Source organism: Pyxicephalus adspersus, chromosome 4 (assembly GCF_032062135.1).
Source record: "Pyxicephalus adspersus chromosome 4, UCB_Pads_2.0, whole genome shotgun sequence".
NCBI lineage: Eukaryota > Metazoa > Chordata > Amphibia > Anura > Pyxicephalidae > Pyxicephalus > Pyxicephalus adspersus.
In genome coordinates this window covers 141,471,949-141,493,985 of record NC_092861.1, presented here as the reverse complement: position 1 = coordinate 141,493,985, position 22,037 = coordinate 141,471,949, and the positions used below count along the sequence as shown (strand labels likewise).

At 39.0% G+C, this 22,037-nt stretch overlaps 1 protein-coding gene across 3 annotated transcripts in view; it reads left to right on the top strand.

Annotated features, from left to right (window-relative positions):
* The window catches only part of RD3 (RD3 regulator of GUCY2D), a 42,672-nt gene extending 21,019 nt beyond the window's left edge, over positions 1 to 21,653 (top strand). For 2 of the 3 annotated variants that reach the window (XM_072409830.1, XM_072409827.1), the window contains exons 2-3: positions 10,676 to 10,974; positions 19,715 to 21,653. In XM_072409830.1, coding sequence (XP_072265931.1) covers positions 10,679 to 10,974; positions 19,715 to 20,012 — 594 coding nt within the window. In that variant the 5' untranslated portion in view covers positions 10,676 to 10,678 and the 3' untranslated portion in view covers positions 20,013 to 21,653. Of the gene's footprint in view, positions 1 to 5,329; positions 5,443 to 10,675; positions 10,975 to 19,714 lie in introns of those variants that run through there. The other variant, XM_072409828.1, reaches the window with a different exon arrangement.
* The last annotated feature ends 384 nt before the right edge of the window (positions 21,654 to 22,037 follow it).

Here is a 22,037-nt window from a genome sequence, read left to right as displayed (position 1 = left end):
GCAGGTTCTTTGTGTGGGGGTACTCCGGTTTCCACCCACATTTCAAAGAAATAGAGTGATTGGCATCCCCCAAATTGACCTTAGACTGTGGTAAAGACATATGACTATGGTAGGGACTTTAGATTGTGAGCTTCAGCTAGTGACATGACTATGGACTTTGTACAGTGCTGCGTAATATGTTGGTGCTATATAAATGCTGTGTAATAATACCTGTGTAAGCAAGGAATTTCTATCACCATAGGAAATTTTCTCTGTGTCTCTAGGATAGCAAGTTAATGAAAATTTCCCCAATGGTTCACAGATAGGAAAAAAAACTTTACTGGCAGGGGTAATAAAATGGAACTAAACCCAATGCATGAAAGCTGTTGTTGCAATAAGGCCGATATCTTCTTGCCTGTTCCATTCATCAGGGGATGTGCTGAGCAACAAAATATTCTGGCAACCAAAGAGGCAGTGATCAGGCAGGTAAGAATGCTGATTGTAGACGGGGCATTACTTTCTGCAATAAAACCCACACTGATCCCGACTTTACAAAAGAAAATAACTATTCTCTTCTTTACCCAATACAAACTAAATTTGTGCTATATATAGGCTCATATGAGGGAGCATGTTTACCTGTAAGTCACTGTATCTCTGTGCAAAATGAACAAAATGACTCATATCATACAGTCTGTCACTAGCAAACACATCAAGTTTTGTTTTTCCCTGTAATATAGTTCTATCATCTCTTGATCCTGCAAGTTGATCCATTTATTTTATTGTTCCCACAGCAGCTTTGTCACCCTGTTCAGAGGAAAGCTAGATACACACATTTATTATTTGCAACTGCAAACAATTGATAGTGATCATTTCCAGAGAGTGTAGAACAAACTATTTCTGTACAGACAGCACTGCTTTGTTCTATTGGGAGGGGAGGTTAAGTGGGAAGCCCCCCGCTGCATCTTCCCCGATGTCGCAATGATAAATGATGGCAATGGTGGCAACAAACAGCTGTACAAGGCTTACCACTAAATGTACACTGCAAGCTCTGAGTTTAAAGCGTAACTAAACCAGAATTTTTACTTTACATAAAGGGGTAGAGAACAATTTTATGTAAGGTAAAATTTGTTTTTTTTTTTTAACCGCCCCCTAATTTTCGGCCACCTAAGCCGTTGAGAATTAATGGCAGCACAGAGCCTCCTGGGATACCTACGTCAGGCATTCCGGGAGGCTTTTGGGCACTTCTTCTGCACATGCCTAAGCATCTCGGGTATGTGCAGAAGGAGCCTTTTTGCTCAAAGAGAAAAATTTGAGAATCTCACTCATTTTTCTTTCATCCTAAGTCACCCGATGTCGCGCCTGGGTCGGGTGACGTAGGATGAAGAACCTGGAAGAGAAGACGAAGATGGCGGTGCCCGGAGCGCTGGACGGACCTGATGCTGGACACCCCTGGAGTGATCAGACTTCCCTGCAGGATTGGAGGTAAGTATGTTTTTTTTTTTTTTTTTTTTTTTTTTTTTTTTTTTTTTTTTTTTTGATTTTTAACTAAGCCTACCTTGTATAAGAAAAGAGTGCATACAGTTGACATTTAAGAAAAATCCGGCAACTTCGGGACCTGAGGAGTGCCGGGTTTTCGAAAATTCTGGATTTTTGAAAGGTATACTTACCTCCACACACAGGCCAGCCTTCCTCTCGCACCACCCGCGGACATCTGGCTCAGTTCCAGGGAGCAGGCAGCAGGGACGTCTCAACGTGTATTTAGTGTAGCAAGCAAACCTAACAGCTGTTGCTGCAGAACAGCGCCATCAAAACATAAGTGGCCAAACAGTGTATCACAGTCCCTGTATTGAAAATGCGATCTGAAATTCATGCCTGAAAACTGGAGGAACCCGATTATGGATGGCCAGATTTTCGATTGTCAACTGTACTTAACTTTACAGTGTCTTCAAGCTGCAGGTATCTGAAATTTCCAGATATGTGGAATACTAGCTCCCCCAGATGCACACTGTGGTTTCTCCCGCCAGCTCACACACCTTGTAGTCCCCTAGGAGTTCATGTGAAGAACCATAGCGTTTAGTGGGGGGAGTGTGTATTTAACATCAGGGCCCATTCTAGCCTTTTTCCTGACTGAAGCAGACAAGTAGTCTAAAGCTGGATAAATACAATTAATAATTGTTACTGTTAGGGATAGTGGAACCAACAAATGCTATACAGACAGCGCTGTTCTGTGTGGGAAGGTAGGGAGAAGAGGAACACATTCCACTCTGTCCCACCCCAATAGAAGACAATAGCTGTCATTAGCAATCCAACACAGTAGATCAGTAAAGATCTGAGATTGGATATACACCCAATATGATCACAAATAATTATGTCAGATGATGAAAATAAAGAGCTCACTGGCTTTGTTTCAAATTGGACAGATTTGTTCTACATTTATAACATGGCGGAATGTGTTGAAGAGATGTCCTGCCTATGTTGTCTTTGAAGTTACTGGAGTAAGAGTGAAAAACAAAATGTGAATCCTGATAAGTTATTGAAATTTGCGGCATGTTGAACATTTTTGTCTTACTTTGTAGTATATCTACTACTCCTGCCAGAAGGCCTACTAACTGCAAACTGACAGCTGAGGCCATTGTGCGTGGTGACACAATGACCTCCAAATCTCCCTCTTGCACTGGAAGACGTGCTAACCCCAACAGTGGCACAGCTTATGTCTAGACAAAACTGTAAATACTTTTGGTAAGCAGCGGCAAAGCATGGTGAGCACGTGACAAAAACAGGCATACCTAGATTGCAGGACAATGACTCAGTGACGTGGCAGCGGAATACCCCGGCTGTATGAAGGGACAATTACTAAATCTTGGAAAGACATGCCGAAGGTCTGTACTGGCAAAACCAGTAGATAGTCTGGAGGTGTAAGACAATTGTCCTGCTGTTCCTGTGCCATGCAATAAACGATCAGTCCTTTATAATGAACGTTATTACCATGCATGTGTAAACTGATACAGAACCAAGCACTAGTAAGGTGAACAATGTCTTCACATCTACAATAAAGCAAACTTTTTGTTGTTTTAGATAGGGACTAGGGGAAAGATAAAAAAAAAATCCTGCCAGGATTTCTGCCCTCTGTTTGGAAGAATTCACCTTCAATTGTAATACAAGTAATAGGAAATATCTTCTGTGATGGGACGTTATCTCTTAGAGCAGTGTTCCTCATCCAGGGTTCCTCCAGAGATGCCTGGGGGTTCCTTGACTTCCTTGTGCCTCTCAGTTCAGGTAAACTGACCGCAATGATCTTTTTGGCTATATGTAGGGGTGACATTCTTCCCAATGTCCAGCAATGTAAAAGACATTCTTCCCGCTGATCACCACGCTAATATACTGTGATCTGTGGGTATAGTAATTATACCTGGGGATCCCTGGATACCTGGAACTTATTTCAAGGGTTCCCCCATGTTAAACAGGTAGAAAAAGGGTGTTTTAGACTATTGTAACCAGAACCCATTATTATTTTCCATTGTCATTCCCCTTTACATTACAGGACCTCTTATATCCCATTTTGCCCCTAGGACAGGAATGTGAAAAAAATCTCCCTAATTGGACACGATAGCGATAAACATTTCCTACTCTATACATTACTAAAAAACATTTTTTTCTTTATGTAGCCATAAAGCACTGGACATTTTTAAAGGTTTTTGTAATGGGGGGGATGGCTAGGGATACACAGAAAAAGGATATGGCAGCAGTATTTCCCCATACAAAGGCAACATTAGGGACCACACAAGGCTATCAATTTTTATACCTAAGCTAGAAACATTTATTCAAATAATAAGGATTCATTATTTTTGAGAAATAAAAAACTCTATTGATCTATATTTGTAATATCTGCCCAAAATTAAAATAAAGTTTTTTTTCTTTGATACAGAGACATGGTCAAAAGGGCCATAACTATCTGATGGAGCCCCATAGCAAAACCATTAATGTTCCCCCCTAGTGACACAATTAACTATTATTTTTGTAATATATCAACATTCCACACTATAAGCACTGTGCACGTGGACATTTTTTTAACATATTTTGCTTATGGTAATGCTGACTGCATATGTTGCTATATATTGTCATCCCCAGGGCCCCATAGCAATCACAAAGTCTCTTATAGCTACACCTATTCCCTTGCTTGAGGGTAAGTATTCTATTGTTCTTTTTTTTAAAAAAAAAGGTTGCAAAATGAATTAAAATGTACTATACGCTTCAAAGCAGAGTGCATAAAGTCCAATGAATATTGTAATAATGATTATGAATTTGGGGTTAGTAATGATTTTGCTTATCCTGGGATAATCCTCAGAGCTGACAATGATGGAAGTAGAAAAGGATGAAAGAGAATATCAGGGGCTCTGTGCATTCTCTTACCGTTCCTATTTATTTTTACATTGAGAAGTGATCATAAGGAAGCTAAAGTTAAACTCGATGGAATCATAATCCAGGCGGTAATATTCAATGATAATAAAGTATGAATTATGACAGGTGAGGCCTGTGTGCTGCTGAAACTTTAGAAGACTTGTCTAAGAATTTATAGAGCCATAACTGACACAGGCAAATCTGTATGAAACACGCAGGAGCTGATTTATTAAAGCTCTCCAAGATAGACTATTGTGGGAGAACCTGGATGATACAGCAAACCTGGAATGGATTTTCAAAAAATCATTCACTATTAGTTGGCAAATGTTTTCAATGCTGGACCAGCTTCATTCCAGATTTGCTGGATCACCTAGCCTCACTGATGATCTTCTCCAGCCTTGGGGAGCTTTATTAAATCAGTCTCAAAATAGGCATACCAAAAAATAAATTGTTGGACAACCAAGAGGAAAAATACTGATAAATACTGAATACTTTTTAAGATGGTCCCAGGTCCATTAAGTGGTAGGTCCACATGTTTGCATTCATGCTTATCGAGTATTGCATATCCCCAAACATTGGAACATTCTGCTCTGCACATTTTAAAATAGCTGCAACCACAGAAGCTAAAGAAACTTGTGTTTTAGAGATCCTGAGTGATCTGAAGGTAATTTTAGGATGGAGACACACCTTGTGCCCACTATAGATCTTCAGTCATCTTGGGGGTAAGGGGAGTCCGTAGATAACCTTCATTAGCAGGCAAAACAACCCCCCATCTGGCACACATATGTAGGTTGGTGTTCTTTTTGTATCGGCACAGAATTTCTAATTATAAGACTGGAAAACATGGTATACGGCATAAAAATATTACTGGAAGATTCTCTATTTATATTTAGTGAATTGTTGTTTGTTAATCTCTCACCTTCCTCTTTATTTTACTTTTCCCAGTAGACAGTGCTAATAATCACCTATGTGATGCTGTACGTTCACCATTGGGGACTCCTACGTACCCAGCACCTGAGGCCTGGATAAAGCAGACCAAAGCACCTCCCATATGCAGCCTCCTTTGTGAGATTTACAGAAATAATATTACTTTGCAAATGATTTAAGCAGTTTTACTGTAAAGGGATAGGATTTTATTCTTTCATATATAATATATATTATACATATGTTCATATTATATATACAGTATATAATTTCTTTGGTGATAAGAAGCTGCATAGAGCACTGCACTGAAATCTTTCCAGCTAGATTATAATTAGAATGTATGTATCCCTCCAATTATAAATGCAGAATGCCTCACCTACACGTTTCACCCCCTTTCCCACTTGATACATTTTTATCCCCAAATGGAAGCCATAATACTGGTGACAATGTTGCTTACTGGCAAAATCAAGATTGGGCAATCTGTGGAATATTTCAGTCCCCAGGGCAGCTATACTCGCCTCCTGGTCAGCTCTGTCACTTGCAGGCTCATCAGGTCAATGATCTAACACCGTTCTTCTTTTCAGCCCAATGCATTTGGCCAACCTAATTGTTATTGGTTTTGGATAAAGGGAGTAAGGGCTACAACATGTGATTGTTTATACTCAGGGTATGGGAAGTGAGGAAGCATGCTCCTTATGGAGATACATGGATAAATAATAAACAGAACTCTTCCAGGCTAAAACATAAAAAAATATTGTCCAAACCTGTCCTGTGGAGTCTTATGACTCTCATCAGCCATTATAAACCTCTTTTTGATTTTATTTTGATTTTAAGTGTTCTGGTGGTCATAGAGTTCAATTCCAGTTTGTGTACAGGTAGTCCCTGAGTTAAGGACATCTGACATACGGACGACTCCTAGATACGAACAGGGCTTCCCCTTTGCTCGTTTGTGTGTAAGACGGAGGCTTAATAGGGGGGAGGGGGGCAGTTTGCATGAGTTACAGAAGAAATCAATAGCTAAACACAATTGAGACTGAGCTCCTTTGCAACATCTTGTAACTCTTTAATGACCAAGACAAACTCTGCAGTTGTTTTTTTTTTCTTCTATACGATCGTTCGTATATATCGTGCAGGAACGTTCGTCGTTCGTTTTCCGACGATAATAATTGGAAGTGTGTACGTAGCTTAACTGACACAATTGCATTTATCAAAATAATGTACCTGTTTTGACTTACATACAAATTCAACTTAAGAACGAACCTACAGTTCTTATCTTGTATGTAACCCGGGGACTACTTGTATAGGTATTTTACCCTAGTAACATTCATTAGATGTATCCAAACCATAGTTCTAAGGGTTCTTTGCTGTCCAAATTGTCTCATGTTAAAGCTTTTTATGAGATGCTAAAAACAATATCTGACGAAAGACAATATATGTCGCAGCAATCGCTGCTATAAAACGCCTGACAAATGTAGCGCCATCTGGAGGATTCCCCTATTCATGTCAATGTCCAATTCTTCAGACATGCTAAGTTGGTATAAGTGTGGTGCCAGGGGTGAGAACACTCATAATGGGGTCCGTGATAAATAAATTATGGTAGCGTGACCATCTCAGGGCACTAGGATGGGATTTTTTCTTGGTCTAAAGAAGTGTCTTGAAAAACAGATTTTCATTATAGGGAATGTCAGGTAAATGATGCAAATCCCATATTAAACTGTCTGAAGCATCTGGGCTGAATTAATTACAGTTCATGATGGTTGGCAGTAAATCTACGTTGCAGTTGATTACTTGTTTTATAAGATATCTCAGAGGCCAGAGGGCATTGCGAGGGTGAGAACAGATAAATGCCGTTATAGCTGTTTGGTTAGTTTTTAGTGGTGCGTCTAATTAAAGAATTTCCATGGGATGGGTCAAACATTTTTCTAACTAAACTGTTCCATCATTCATGATAAGATGGCGGAACAGCTAACCATTCTCATATCATGGTACTCATAAACTGTTTATATATCCGAAAAATCATATGATGGCACGTATATACCTTCCAATTTTTGTGGTGCACTCGTTGGCTCAAAGTATGCAGGAAAATGGCGCAACCCTGCCACCATTTTGTCACCATTTTACATACCATAAAAAATAAAAAAAGCAATTGGTTAAACCATGTTTTAGGCTGCATAAACAAGTGCAATAATTGTCATTGGATAATGAACAAATAACGACCGATCAACGATTATTCAAAATGATTTTGAACGATTGTATAGTGCACAATTCTGTACATGCTGTAACGGTACGATCGTTCAAATTTAATTCACCAATAATGTACACACTAGATACAATCGTTTGAACAATGCAGGAAGTGACGTGTACAGAAGAAAGTGTACGACAGAACAATACACGATCACTGAACAACTGTACACACAATAGATAATGAAACGTTTCCAGTGACATTCCTCATTCATCGTCATCGTTGGCAAGTTATTTACTTTTTTTTTGTTAACGACTATCGAATGATCGGTCGTTAATCGTTCGTTTCCAAAGATAATTATTGCACGTGTGTATGTAGTCTTATTTCACAACTATGTCTTCTTTAGATTAGCTTTTCAAAATATACCAGGTATATAATATTAAGTGGTTTCCTCCTTTCATGGATTCACAAAAGTGCCCACCCCAGTGGGTAAAATATTAAAAAAAAACACAATAGGAAAAGAAGTGTTTTTTGGCTATGTATCCAAAAATTCTGGCAAAAAGTGTTTCTTTAGTATAAACAATTTTGGTTACTGTGGAGAGTAGGAGAACCAAACTCAGTATTAGACTGAAATTCTCTACTATTATCCATAGTGCCTAAAAAGCAGGGGATAGGTAGGAGAAAACAAGATTCTCATTTATCCAATGCGTTTCGCGAACAAGGCTTCTTCAGGGGAGGTGGAGATGGAGATGGAATAATATAGCTGTTGCAGAGTGAATATTACAAACTATGGGTTAAATATTTGTGTGAGACAATTTCACATATTTGTATGACTTATTTTATCAGGAGTAACATTTAACTGTATCTTAGTGCAGCATAAATATTCAGTACAGATAACTTTTGTATAGTAGTAATGTCCAATATATATCAGAATAATCAACAATACATTAAAATGTATTCATCAAGGAATGTTCTAAAAGTAATAATAAATCAAAAGCAATATTAAAAAAAAAAAAAAAAAATGTTTTTGTATTCTAATGTTCAATGGATTAACTCGCCATTTTCTTAGTTCTAGACAATGTAGTAATAAGGAATCACTTGTCCCCTACGCCGTCCTCTTCAGTGCCGGTGCCATGGAATTGGAAGGATCCAGGAGTAATAAGTGCTGGGAAATCTTCTGTGTATGAGTGTCCAGGTCATTACCATTCATCGGGTGTTAAGGAGCATTCTCCAGGGATTAATGGTTGTTGAAGTGGAACTAAACCCACACTATTCAACCATCCCCATGCCATCAAAGGGGGCGCTGCCATCGTCTTCCTTCTCTTTTCCATGTACATAATCTTTGCTCATGCAGGAGATTGCTGATTATCCCAGAAACCAAAGCTTGCACATGTGCAGCCCAATATTTCCCAGAAACCAGGAGCTTTCAGGCAGGTAGAAGGGATTATTGCAAATAGATATCACCTGACCCTTTCTGCAATAATGACCTGCCATCATGAATTCCTAAAAGTGAAACCAGAGGTGAGGATTCCTATTGGCTGATGGCTGTTACAGGTGCAAACCCGGCACTGTATACTGTGGCCAGAAAACCCAAAGATGCCAGAACCAGATCCCAGGAAATCTTTATAACATCACTGGAATGTTTTTTTTGAAGTTGAGAAGAATATAATTCCTCTTTAATTCTGCGTTAATTAAAATAAACTCTTTTAGTAAAAATACAGTCTGTTATCAGTTCATCAACCCCGTGATTAACACCCAGCTTCTCAGTTCTGCGTCATCTGTAGGTGGTGCCACACGTGGACGGCTGATAGTCTTTGACTGTGAACAAAATGGTTCATCAAATCGGAGCACTTGTGAGGAGCTCAGTTATATATAGAAATCCAGGATTAACTGTAATTGCCAGGAGCAGTGAGTCTCTCCAGACGGGGTATGCTAACCCACAAAGAAGCTTAAAGAATCTTTGTATTAGATTGTTTAGGGAAACAGAGTTTACCCGACCATTGTATAGCAGACCGGCCAACCACAGGGCATTCAGGCGTTCCGAAAACGGTGCTACATTGTAACCAAAAAATTAAAGATGAATTCTGGCCAGGTTTAAAGGATCCTTGTTTTTTTTTATTGTCAAATACTTTTGAATGGAAGTATTGTAAGTACCTGAATATAGCCTGGTATTAGCACAGGTGTAGTGGAGCAGGCATAGGTGGGAGCGCTGTGCCCTCACTTTTTTTGGGAATGGGCACTTGTGCCCACTCTTATTTTGGTCTTATTGGTCCATGGCTCTGCAATGGGAGAGTGGGCAGGTTCTGGTATCATGATGTCACTCCTGGTTAAGTTTCTTCCTCTTTAAGTGACAAATAGGCAGGGGTGTAGTGGGACGGGCACGTGCCGTGCCCCTCTTCTTTTTTTATGACTACACCTCTGCGTATTAGTATGTTGCAGATCTCAGGACAGAGAAATGGCACAAGGAGCCAATCAGTTGTGCTGCGGGGCTCATGTGCAATCAGGAAGCATGCTGATAAGCTCATTTCTCTGTCCTATCAGTCTGTTGCTTCTCCTTCACTGGCCAATCATTGGCTGGGGGGAGGGACAAGAATTACTGAAATGCAGAAGAGAAAATCAGGTCTTCTGCTCAGCCAAACAGAGCTGTGATGTGTAGAAGAGCTGTGTACATTTAAGAACTGGATGTATGGATAAATGTATTTCATCTGTGTTTAGATACTTTTTTTTTTTTTTTTTTTTTTTTTTTTTTAACTCTTTTACACATTTGCCCAACAATAAAGCTCAACTCCCCGAAGGGGTTGTTTTGTGTTGGAATACTTAGAGCTTTCCCCTTCTTTTTTGGGGCCTTTGCATCTCCTGAAAGGCTGGAGAAATTTCCATAGATGGGTCCAATTGCGCTTGCACAAGTGGCATAAAAAAAAGAGGACCTGCCTGGGTATGGTGGAACAGGGGAACTAGGTGTATATGGATCTTGGGGAGAGGGATTAATCATCTCAGTGGAGAATGGCAAAAAGTTAGGTACACTTTTAGAAAACTTTTTGAAACATTTCCCTTGCCCCAAACTGTACAATTCACCAATATGTTTGCTTTCAGTACAAAAATACCTCTGCTTCTGCTGGTGAAGTATGTGACCAATACATAGGATGAATAAATCCTAAATTGATTTTACAATATGATTTTCTTTTTTTTCAGGTAATGGCGCTGACGTCTTGGTTCCGGTGGAATGACTCCAACTTAAGACTGTCCCAGAGGAGTCCATCAGACATGGTGGTGGATACATTGATAATGGAACTCAGCTGGCAGATGAAACAGGCTGAGAAACAACATCGCGAGAAAGAGAACGAATATCGGAAGATCAAAACTGGGGTGGACTACAGCTGGTTGGTTAGTTATCCAAAGCACAATTATGACATCAGCCCAGGGGAGAGGCTCCAATTAGAGGATTCCTGCAGCAAGATCCACCCATCCTACTGCGGCCCGGTCATCCTCCGGTATGTAGGCTCCCCTATGCTGATAGTTTGTAAAGTTTGCTCAGAAGTTGGCAATTCTATATTCTAAAGAATGTGGTCAATCAACCCTTCCGTGTTTTAATTTTGATATGGTGCCAACATTCAATGAGAGGACACTTTTTGCACAGAGGAGCTTCTTTAGTTTATGAAAAGTAATCCTGAACACTTTTTTGAGTGTCACCTTAGGCAGGACTTTTAGTTTTAAAATTAATGTTACTTTAAAATACCTTCACATTGCTATTTATCAAAACCAAGCACAAAACTTTATTATATTGCACATCCCAAGCCCTAAATGTGGTGGCTGCATTTGTTTTCTTTTAAAGTTTTCCTAAATTTATTCTCACCTGGTAATCCCAACAGTCGCACACTTCCCGGGGTGGCTACACTTACTGGGCTCTATCTATGGAAGAGGAATGTAGCCACCCTTGGACAGCAGCAGCAGAGGGAAGTATACTAGTATATTTAGTGTTTTTAACTTGTAGATTCCAATAGACTTCATGTAAAAGAATAACAAATTAAAGTCTGACTCCAGCTCAAAAATTGTATGCAGTTACAGCAACATGCTTTTTTTTTTTTTTTTTTTTTTTTTTTTTTTTTTTTTTTTCTTTTGGTATGAAATTTTTAACAAATAAAAAAAAAAGTTGACGATTGGAAGCACCCTGTCAGTATTAAATGCTTTGTTCCAACATTCTAATTGCCACTTTTACAGAACTAAAACTTATGGGTAGGTCCAACGGATAATACAACAATGTTACAGAGGGGACACAGAAAAATTAAACTTCAGATTTAATTCTATAGATGGACTGCATAATCTGGGTTATTTGTGATATGAAATGGGCAAAGGGGTGGCAAATTTTTGCTAGTCCACTTTTCCCACCCACTTACATTACATTTACGGTCATACATACATCATCATTCTGTTGCTCCGTCAAAACAAATACTTGTTGCTTCCAGCATGTGACTTCCTCCTGGACTGCTTTGCTTGGGGCAGAGCTGTCAATCACCAGGTGAATATTATCCCTTGTAGAGAAGAATGGAGTCATCAGCCTTGTATGGGCCTTGACACCAACTGATGAGAGTGACTCCTAGCTGCAGAATAGGGTGCTTTCTGGTAAAATGAATATATCTAGGGTTTGGCTATCAGCCTTCTATTCACAAGTGTTAGCGTTTCCCCTTTATATCATAGACTGTAGCACTTTAGGTAGTATAACATAATGGGCCTGATTTATTAAAGCTGTCCAAGACTAGAGAAGATAGGCTATCATGGGAGAATCTGGGTGATCCAACAAACCTGTGATGGATCTGGTCCAGGATTCAAAGTTTTTACCAACTAATAGCAAATGATTACACCGGGGAACAATTTTGAACCAATTTTTTTTACTTCAGTTTTTAAGCTTATTTACACTACAATAGGTATGCTGATTCTGAAAGTGTAGTTAGTTTTCTTCTATCACGTCAGGTTTTTTCTCTACCGCTTAAATTAAAGCGATTACTGTAGCGTGGATTTGTATAGACTATTCATTTACACGCAAGACAGTGTGGTCAGGGGTTGTGCGCTGCTCTACGTAGTGAATAAGCAAAATGTATTTTTCTACTTACACACGTATTTCCTTTCTTTCAGATCATGTCTGGCTCTGCTGTTTCTTGTTGTAAGTGCCTAAACAACCCTGATTCATTTTGTTATATCTGTGGCAGTTTCACCATTCCCAGTCAAAGGGCGAACATCAGCACATTTGTAGAGTAAGCCTTTTTGGCATATTTCGAAATTAAACTTGGTGAAAAAGATATGTCTTGGGCCCCTCATAAGGTGTGCAAACAGTGTGTCGAGGGTTTACAGATGTGGACAAAGGGAACACGTGATAAGATGCCATTTGGCATACCTATGGTTTGGCGAGAGCCAGGAGATCATTTCAGTGACTGTTACTTTTGTATGGTGAAAACTTCAGGATATAACAAGAAAAATAAATGTAACAGAGTATCATAGTCTACCATCGGCTATACGCTCAGTGGCTCATTCAGATGAAATCCCAGTGCCGGTTTCGTTACACTACCCTCTCTTGAAGAACATGATTATGGTGATGAACCAGGTGACAACAATGATGAAGAGTTTGAAATTGAAGAGGACTCCGTTCATAAGGGATTTGATCAGCATGAGTTGAGTAATTTGGGACTATCGAAGAAGGCTTCAGAACTCCTAGCATCAAGACTGCGTGAGAAAAACTTGCTTGAAAAAGGAACAAAGGTATCGTACTTTCGAACCAGAGAAATTGCATTTCTGCAGTACTTTAGAATGAACAGTGGCTTTGTGTATTGCCATAACATACCTGGTTTAATGGTGGAATTGGGAATTCCAATCTATAACTCAACTGAATGGCGACTATTCATTGATAGCTCAAAGTGGAGCATAAAGTGTGTCCTCCTTCACAATGGCAATATATTTGGGTCAGTCCCAATTGGCCATTCCGTTTCTCTTAGTGAAGAATATGCAGACATAAAGAGACTCATTGAGTTGTTGCAATATCACCAACACAATTGGGTCATCTGTGTTGACCTTAAAATGGTATGCTTCCTTCTTGGTCAGAAACGTGGATACACCAAGTATCCCTGTTATCTGTGCATGTGGGAAGCAGAGCTGGTGAGAGGCATTGGGTGGAAAGGAATTGGCCTCCAAGATCTGTCCTAAAACCAGGTGATCCGAACATTCTCCATGAGCCACTTGTTGATAGTAAGAATATTATATTCCCGCCTCTGCACATGAAACTGAGTCTGATGAAGCAGTTTGTTAAAGCTTTGCCAACAGAAGGAGATGTTTCAGTACCTCATTTTGGCATTTCCTAGCCTGTCATTTATAAAAATAAAGGTCGGTGTGTTTGATGGTCCACAGATTCGGCAGCTCATCAAAGATGAACATTTCATCAGGAAAATGTCAGAAGTCAAAAAGAATGTTTGGTTATTATTCAAAGCCATTGTCAAGGACATTCTTGGAAACACACGAGCAAATAATTACACAGAAATTGTCCGGAAACTCTTGGAGAGCTACAAAATGCTTGGCTGCAATATCAGCATCAAGGTGCATTTTCTGCATAGCCATCTTTCTAACTTCCCGGAAAACCTTGGTGCAGTCAGTGATGAGCAAGGTGAACGATTCCACCAAGATTTGAAGGTCATGGAAGGACGGTATCAGGGTAGATGAGATGTACATATGATGGTTGACTATTGTTGGAGCATCCGGCGGGATTGTCCTAACACTGAACACTCCAGGAAAAGCTATAAGCGTAAATATTTACCTTAACCATTTACCCGATTAATTTTCAAATATTGAAAAAAATGTCCGAGTAACAATAAACCTTTGTATGAGCAAAAGAAATTTGAATAAACATTCAAGTTATAACTAAATTCTTTTTTCATTGTATGTAAAATTTGTATGTTTTTTTAACAAAAATGGAGGGTACCCTGTCTCCTAAAAACTGGATGTGATAGCAAGCAACTAGGGTCATTTCTGGTTTCACCACCCAAAAATTAGTAAAAAAGTGTAAGTGTAATCTAACTCAACAAAAAATGCGTTCCCCATTGTTATTAGGAAACCCATTTCAGATTTACAAGACTGCCCAGGTTCACCCATGACAGTCTATCTTCTTCAGTCTTGGAGAGCTTTATTAAATCCAACATATCAGATAGATGTTGATCACAGAGCAGAAGATGCTCCTCAAATTACACAGCTGGGTTTCCATGTCTTTTGCTAATTAGATCCCATTCACATATTCATGCACACCACCTGTGGTATCATATTTTAAATTCTTTTTTTAGCAAGGTATTAGCTAATATATTCTAATTACATGAAATTGTATACCAGAGGCATACATTTATTGTGATGGGGTGGCAACGATGCTGCACAGCTCCTGAATTCATAGCAGAGTTCCCACACTCATGTAGACTGCGGCTGCTTTCACTACAGTGGGAGGAGAAAATTTTGCAGGGGGTGTGGCTATCAGCATTGACACTGCTAAATAACAAGCCACACCCACTGCTTTTTGGATTGACAGCACTGCCTTTCTTACTGAATCCCTCCCACTAGGATCTGTTGACATTAAATATATGTAACTACCCTGTTTCCCCGATTATAAGGCACTGTCTTATATTTTTTGAAATGCCAAAATATGCCCTAGGTCTTATTTTCAGGGGGATGTCCTATTTTTCCATGAAGAAGACTACAGTACACATTTATTGTTGAAAATCACTCATGATCACTCATGTGCCATTGATTGTCCCCTTCTGATCACTCATGTGCCATTCATATTCCCCTTCTGATCACTTACCGGTACTTCGTTAGGGCAGGGATCTCTGTTAAGGCAGGGATCTCCGTTAGGCAGGGATCAGCAGCTTGCTTCCTGGTGCAGAATGCTGGCTTGGTACTTTCAGTTTTGCTCTGCACTGCAGCCAAGAGGAGACACACACAGGATCGGATATCAGAGGATGTCCTATTCACGGGTGAGTGCCTTATTTTAATTATTTTATCAAAAATCGGGAGTGGCTTATTTAATGGGGATGGCTTATAATCGGGGAAACACGGTAAATCCCCCCAATCCCAGCAGTTGTGATCAAATTCTAAGATCCATTACTAATTAGTAGCGGTGAAGTTTGCCCAGCCCTTAATGCCTCCTGAGCTATTGCTATTGGCCAGTGTGGCAATCCATCATAGCGAAGGGCCACTAGGAATGTGTAGGGGAGTGGGAACGGGAGCGGCAATCTTCAAGAAAAAACCGAAGGTGCCCAATAAAATTCTGGTGCTTTGCTCCGGCTAACAAAGAAGAGATAAAATTAGGGAACAGATGCTGGGTTTTCAGGGTAGCCCAGCTTTAGGTTAATATTTTTGGGATGAGGATGGGTTAGGAAGCCATTTTTGTTGACAGCTTTGAATGAGTTCACCAGTTAGAAAAGGTTAGAATTAGCTTTAAATTAATTTAAAAAAAAGAAAATTAAAGTAAAAAAGGCCAATAGGGTGTCCCAGGGTTCAACTACTACCAACCATTGCAACACCAATTCCAACTTTGGAAATCTCTTCCTTCAACCCTTTACAAAACAAATAAAATGAAGACATTGGGGGTGAGGTAAATGTTATTGAGAAGTCCCATGCGAACATTTCTCAGTATTACACACAGCTAGATTCATAAGAAGCAAACAGCGTTGGATTTCGTCTTCTTCAGCCGGTTGTGGTTTGTAAATTGCTAACATCGCCATGGCAACCAAGAACTGGTCAGACTCATGAACACATAATTTAATCTGCCATCGTCCTCAGAACAAATACTTTAATTTCTCAGTGTAATGAACACAACTCTGCGGCAGGATGTTTAAAAGATGAGGAACGTGCGAGGCGAAGTATGAATTTACCCATAGACTAAAAATAAAATGTTGGTGGAAAAAAAAAATCTGTAAATAGGGAAACCATAATGGTTTGGAGTTTATTTTATTTTTAGTTTGTATTTTTTACATATATTACATATATCTGTATTTCAGTATGTGTTTTATATATATATAATACAATATATATATATTTTTTAATTTATATATTTTATTTATATAAAATAGGCTCCAAACCATTTTGATTTCCTTATTTACTGAAATTATTTTTAACTCCATCAACATTCTATTTTCATTATATATACTTTTTATAAAATATATATATTTATACAGCAAATATTAGCAAATGTGTGCCCATAACATAAGATCATGGTAAAACCTCAGAGAAAGCCAACCAATCAGAAAATCTCCAAAGGATGTGTATATATCTACTCAACAATTTTATGCGATACCCATATTGTATCCTTGCAGTATGTACAAAGCAGTGAGTGTATACCGCTGTGTGCAGGAATAATATTATTAATTTTAATAAACATTTATTTAGCACCAACATATTACGCAGCGCTGTACATTAAATAGGGGTTGCAAATGACAGACAGATACAGACAGTGATACAGGAGGAGGAGGGGACCCTGCCCCAATGAGCTTACAATCTAAGAGGTGGGGGAAGTAACACACAATAGAAGGGGAGATATGGAATGGTGGGAAGTAGTGACAGAAGAAGATGGGTAGGCAAATTTGAAAAAATGGGTTTTGAGTGCTCTTTTAAATGAGCAGAAAGTAGGAGCAAGCCGAATAGGACGAGGAAGACCATTCCAGAGAGTTGGGGCAGCTCTAGAAAAGTCTTGGAGCCGTGCGTGTAATGAGGTTATGAGTGAGGAAGTCATTAGTAGATCATTGGAGGAGCGAAGAGAGCGGCTGGGGGAGTATTTTTCTATCAGATCAGAAATGTAAGTGGGACAATAACTGTGGAGGGATTTGAAGGCAAAGCACAGGAGCTTGAATTTGAATCTAAGCTGAAATGGAATTGGAGTAAAAAACCAGAATTTATTAACAATTGTGTTTGGTAATGGAAATAGAATTCACACCTTTTAAGCCATGGTGTTTTTTTATGCTTTTTTTAGACCTGCTGCTTTGGTTGGCACATGCACAGTACATTGTTTGGCGAGCCAGACAACATAGGCTTGTTTTGTATTTATCATTTTTAGGTAAAATGTTGGCAAAAGCATGGCTGTGTGTACTCTGCAACTCTGAACAAAAGCAGCATTGTTTGGATATTTTGGTTCCTGTGTTGTGTTTTGGGGCGTTTGGCCTGATTTATTAAAGGTCTCCAAGACTGCAGAAAATAGATTATCATGGGAGAACCTACGTGATCCAGCAAATCTGAAGACATCCTGGGCTAGGATTGCCAACTAATACCAAATTACTTTGCTGCTAGGGCAGACCATTGCGCTTTAAAAGTACATTGAGGTCATACATAAATCAAATGTAAGGCTTGGGGTCTAGATCACCCTTATACACCTTTGTTATTATGGGGGAACCCATGAAGTAGTTTTCACATCTCAGGAAACCCCTTCTATAATTACTATATCCACAGCTCACAGTGTATTAGTGTGGTGGTCAGTGGGAATCATTTCTCTTACATTGCTGGCCATTGGGAAGAATGTCACCCTTACAGATAGCCAAAAACATCATTGGTGCCACTTAAACTGACCTGAGAGGTGCAGATTGCTCATTGCTCAAGGAACCCCAAGCAATCTCTGGAGGAACACTGGCTGAGAAATACTGATCTATAAGAACTTATTCATTATTCTAGCTAAACATAATTACACATATTTAAGCTTGTAATATATTACCTTGATGTATGTATTTATTATTATTAATCTAAATAGATGGAACATTGTGTTGGGGAATAAACCTGGAGTGGCTGATCCTATTCAATGACACTTCTTCTATTGCAGCTTTTCCAGGTGCTTATTAAAACACAAATCAGGACTTTGATTGCATTTATGATGTATGAGACAATGGAATAGGAAAAGGGCCAAGTTTGCACCCCACACCTTTACTATGTATTATCAATTCAATTAGATAATACACATTATAATTATTAATGAAGCTTACATAGAGATGAATGGATTCATTAAAAATCCAATTTGAGATGAATCACTTCTTTTCTATGAGAGATTTAATAAAGTCTATTTGTGCATGTACATAGACAAATTGGAAAAAAATAAAGCTTGTCCAATGCAGCCATATTATATAATGAGATCTGTAGGTTGTTCATCTGTAGATCTGGTTTAACGTTTTTGGTAAGACTGACCAAGATAGATACCACCCCCACCCCCCATCCTAAGATAAACCAACATTCACTGCTATACCGACTTAAATGAGACTGAAAAGTTCTCCTAATATGAACGATGATCCTTTTGAGAATGCCCCTTTACTGGTCAGATTGTATATGCATGCATGACTGAATACAAAAAGTAACAATATGATTGTTGGCAGACCATGCCAAACCACTGTACAGAAAACAGATTTGGCATAAAAGAGGTTGGCCAGTTCTGGATTGCTTCCAAACGTTCCAACATCATTTTCTTTCACCTCTAGTCAAGCATGCATCCTACAACGGACAATCATTCGCCAATTGTACACATGCTAAATATCAACAGACCATTCGACAAATCGTTTCACAAGTGTGGGGGAGGCGACCATGTGCTGTTCATGATGCAAAAACATCATTCCCCTGTGGAATCCAATAAGTACATTGAAACTTTATAAAAACAATTTGGTGGATAAATAACTATGAGGTCTTTTATCTCCACCTGTCTAAGCTCTTAATTTTGAGGTCTTAAAAGTACAAAGAAACTCGATACTTTTGGATTGGGAATAAGATGAATTATTTGAAATATTCTTATTATTCTTTGGCAGGGGTCTTCTGATGACACTTAAGCAGCGAAACGTGTCAATAACTAAATGATCGTGCAAACATTGTGTCTTTTTATTAAAGTGAATTGTTAAAAGGATATCTACAAATACAATAAGATTTGTTGTTTTTAGGCTTATTTATTCTTGAATAAACTGTGATTGTATTTAATTTTATTGAATGGTACCTAAAAAAACCCATTCTGAAAGATTTCCCTAATTCCTTTTGACTGAGAATCCTTGTCCGTCATTATGGTTTGTCATCTGTTCCACTAATGATTTTAGAATGCATCGTTCCTTTGTTATCTAGCGTATGTATGAAGGGGAAAGCCAGCATAAAAATCTATTTGCAAGCAGCCATAAGAATCTGAAATATTTTTCCTAACTATCGAATACAGATAGTTGACTGAACCATTGATGATCTTCCTTTTTTTTTTTCCAGATTCCGTCAACTGATAGCAGAATATGAGCCTGACGTCCAGGAAGTCCCTCGTCTCTTCCGATCGGTCCTACAGGAAGCAAATGAGAAGATGAAAGAAGAGGAAGATGCAAAGAAATTGGCCAGGCAGTGGAACACCAAGAGGGCCATGAGTTTGTCCCTCACCACCTTCAAGTCTCGAGCCAGGATCTATCCTTTCGCCAGTGACATTAAGACTATTTCTGAGGACGTTGAGCGAGAGTTAGAACCCACCAGACGCGTGTGGAGTATGCCAGAGTTCCGCACTACCAAAGAGGACTAAAGTTGCTTGGGCACACTGGGGTGCAGATAATGTGAAAATCAATATGGACAATTTTGGCCTTTTTGCACTTTTTAAGAAATATAGGTTGAAGAAGACAATAGGAATAGTTCTTTTGAACTAAAGTGTTATTTTTAAAAACTTTTAGTTACTTTCACTCGTTTGGTGTGTGTAGCATTTTAGTTTAGGAAATTGACTTTTTTCTGGGTGGAATAGGCAAAGTCTTTACAACTCAACCAACTCCCAAGAAGGCATTTAGCCGATAGCTGAGCTTCCTGTGTTATGTACAAAGGAGAAATCTCTGAATATTCCTTCCTTTAATCCACTGAAGGATATGTGGCGATGAATTAGGATACAATCATTCTGCAAAGAAACCTCTGAGCGAAATACACTGCCCGACATGGCTGGAAATCGAATAACTTCAGTTCTTCGAATGAGTCCAGAATTGCTATCAAAGAACACTGACTCCAAATGTATTTTACAATGAATTGAGGGTTAAAGATGACTTCTGTAGACTAAGGATAAAGGTGAACCATCTCCTGAGCCTAGAGGGTTGTCAAATAAATTAAATATGGCTCATACTAGGCATTACATACTAGGCAAGATAAGACTATCATGAGAAAACTTGGATGATCCAGCAAACCTGAAATAGATCTGGTCCAGAATTGAAAACATTTGCCAACTAATAGCAAATTATTTTTAAGAAATCTGTTTCAGGTTTGCTGGGTCACCCGGGTTCCCTCATGATAGTCTTACCAATCTTTAACAAATTAGGTCCAATGTCTTCAAAGTGGAATACAAATATCAATCATGAAGCTCTGTACTAGTTTCCAATTGTTTTGCCTACAAAGATATGTTATGTAATATTGTTATGCACACTTTTTGTGCTATTTGAATGAGGTCTAGTAATGCAGCAAATGTTAGACTTTAGCTGGCCTGTAGCTCCCTGAGACTAAAAACTTTCTTAAAGTAAGGTTATGATTCTTGCCCCTTACGAATGCCCAAGCGGGAATCTGACATGTGCACAGTTGTCGCCCAATGTATGACCGAGGGAGAACGACCAGGCAGGTCAACGATGATAAGCACAGCTCGCTCGTTCTTTATCCTCCTCTCTGCATACAGAACAGAACAGCGCTGTGTGTACTTGTTCGTTATTTTTTTTGTTGCTAAAAATGATCACAAAAGATGTTTCCAGTGACAAACATTGCATGTGAATACACAACCTAAGTCAAGAGAACTAAGGAATAAATATCAATCTTTCATAGGTAAGCATTGACAGAAGTATTACTGCAAAAACCCATAAGCAGTCATTCCAAGAAGAATAGCTACAGCCGATGACCCAGAAATAAAAGATCTCACCCAGACGTGAACAATAAACACCCAGCATGGGATCGAACTCTGCCTTTTCCATCCTCAATTGAAAAACAAACAGGTTTTGCATGCCATTCGTCTTGAAGTAACCTTGTACTACCTTGCAGTTTATTCCGAAGATCCTACACATAGCTAGAAGGCTAAATGCCAACTACATAGACAATTTGTCCTCATACTGCCTATTGTACACATATTGGGGGATTTTCAATTGTTTTTATACTGTAAAATTTGTTTGTGGAGCAAAATAAATCAAAAAATGAATTGTACAGAAAATACTACTGTGATCTTGAAACAAGGTGTTCCTTTTGTTCTTCAGTTTATAGAGCCTATGTAGTGATTGGGGGTCCATGATGCTCTGGGCTCACAGAAAGTGGACTCAATGATAGTGGGAGTCACTCAAACCAAAAGGTGACCAAGGAGTACACAGAGGTCAGCATTGGGAAGTACTGCAGTTCAACTTCTTGTTTTTTTAACATATTAGTATATGTCTGTAAACACACTAAATATCTATATATCTCTATCGGGGTTCTCCCCAGAAATTTTTTTTAGCTGGCTTGGAAGAAGCTAAAGGCATGTGGCAGCCCCTGTATTGTTACCCAACTTTTCAGTAACCAACCAAAAACCACTTGATGGTTACTGAAAAGTGCCAGGTGCTGC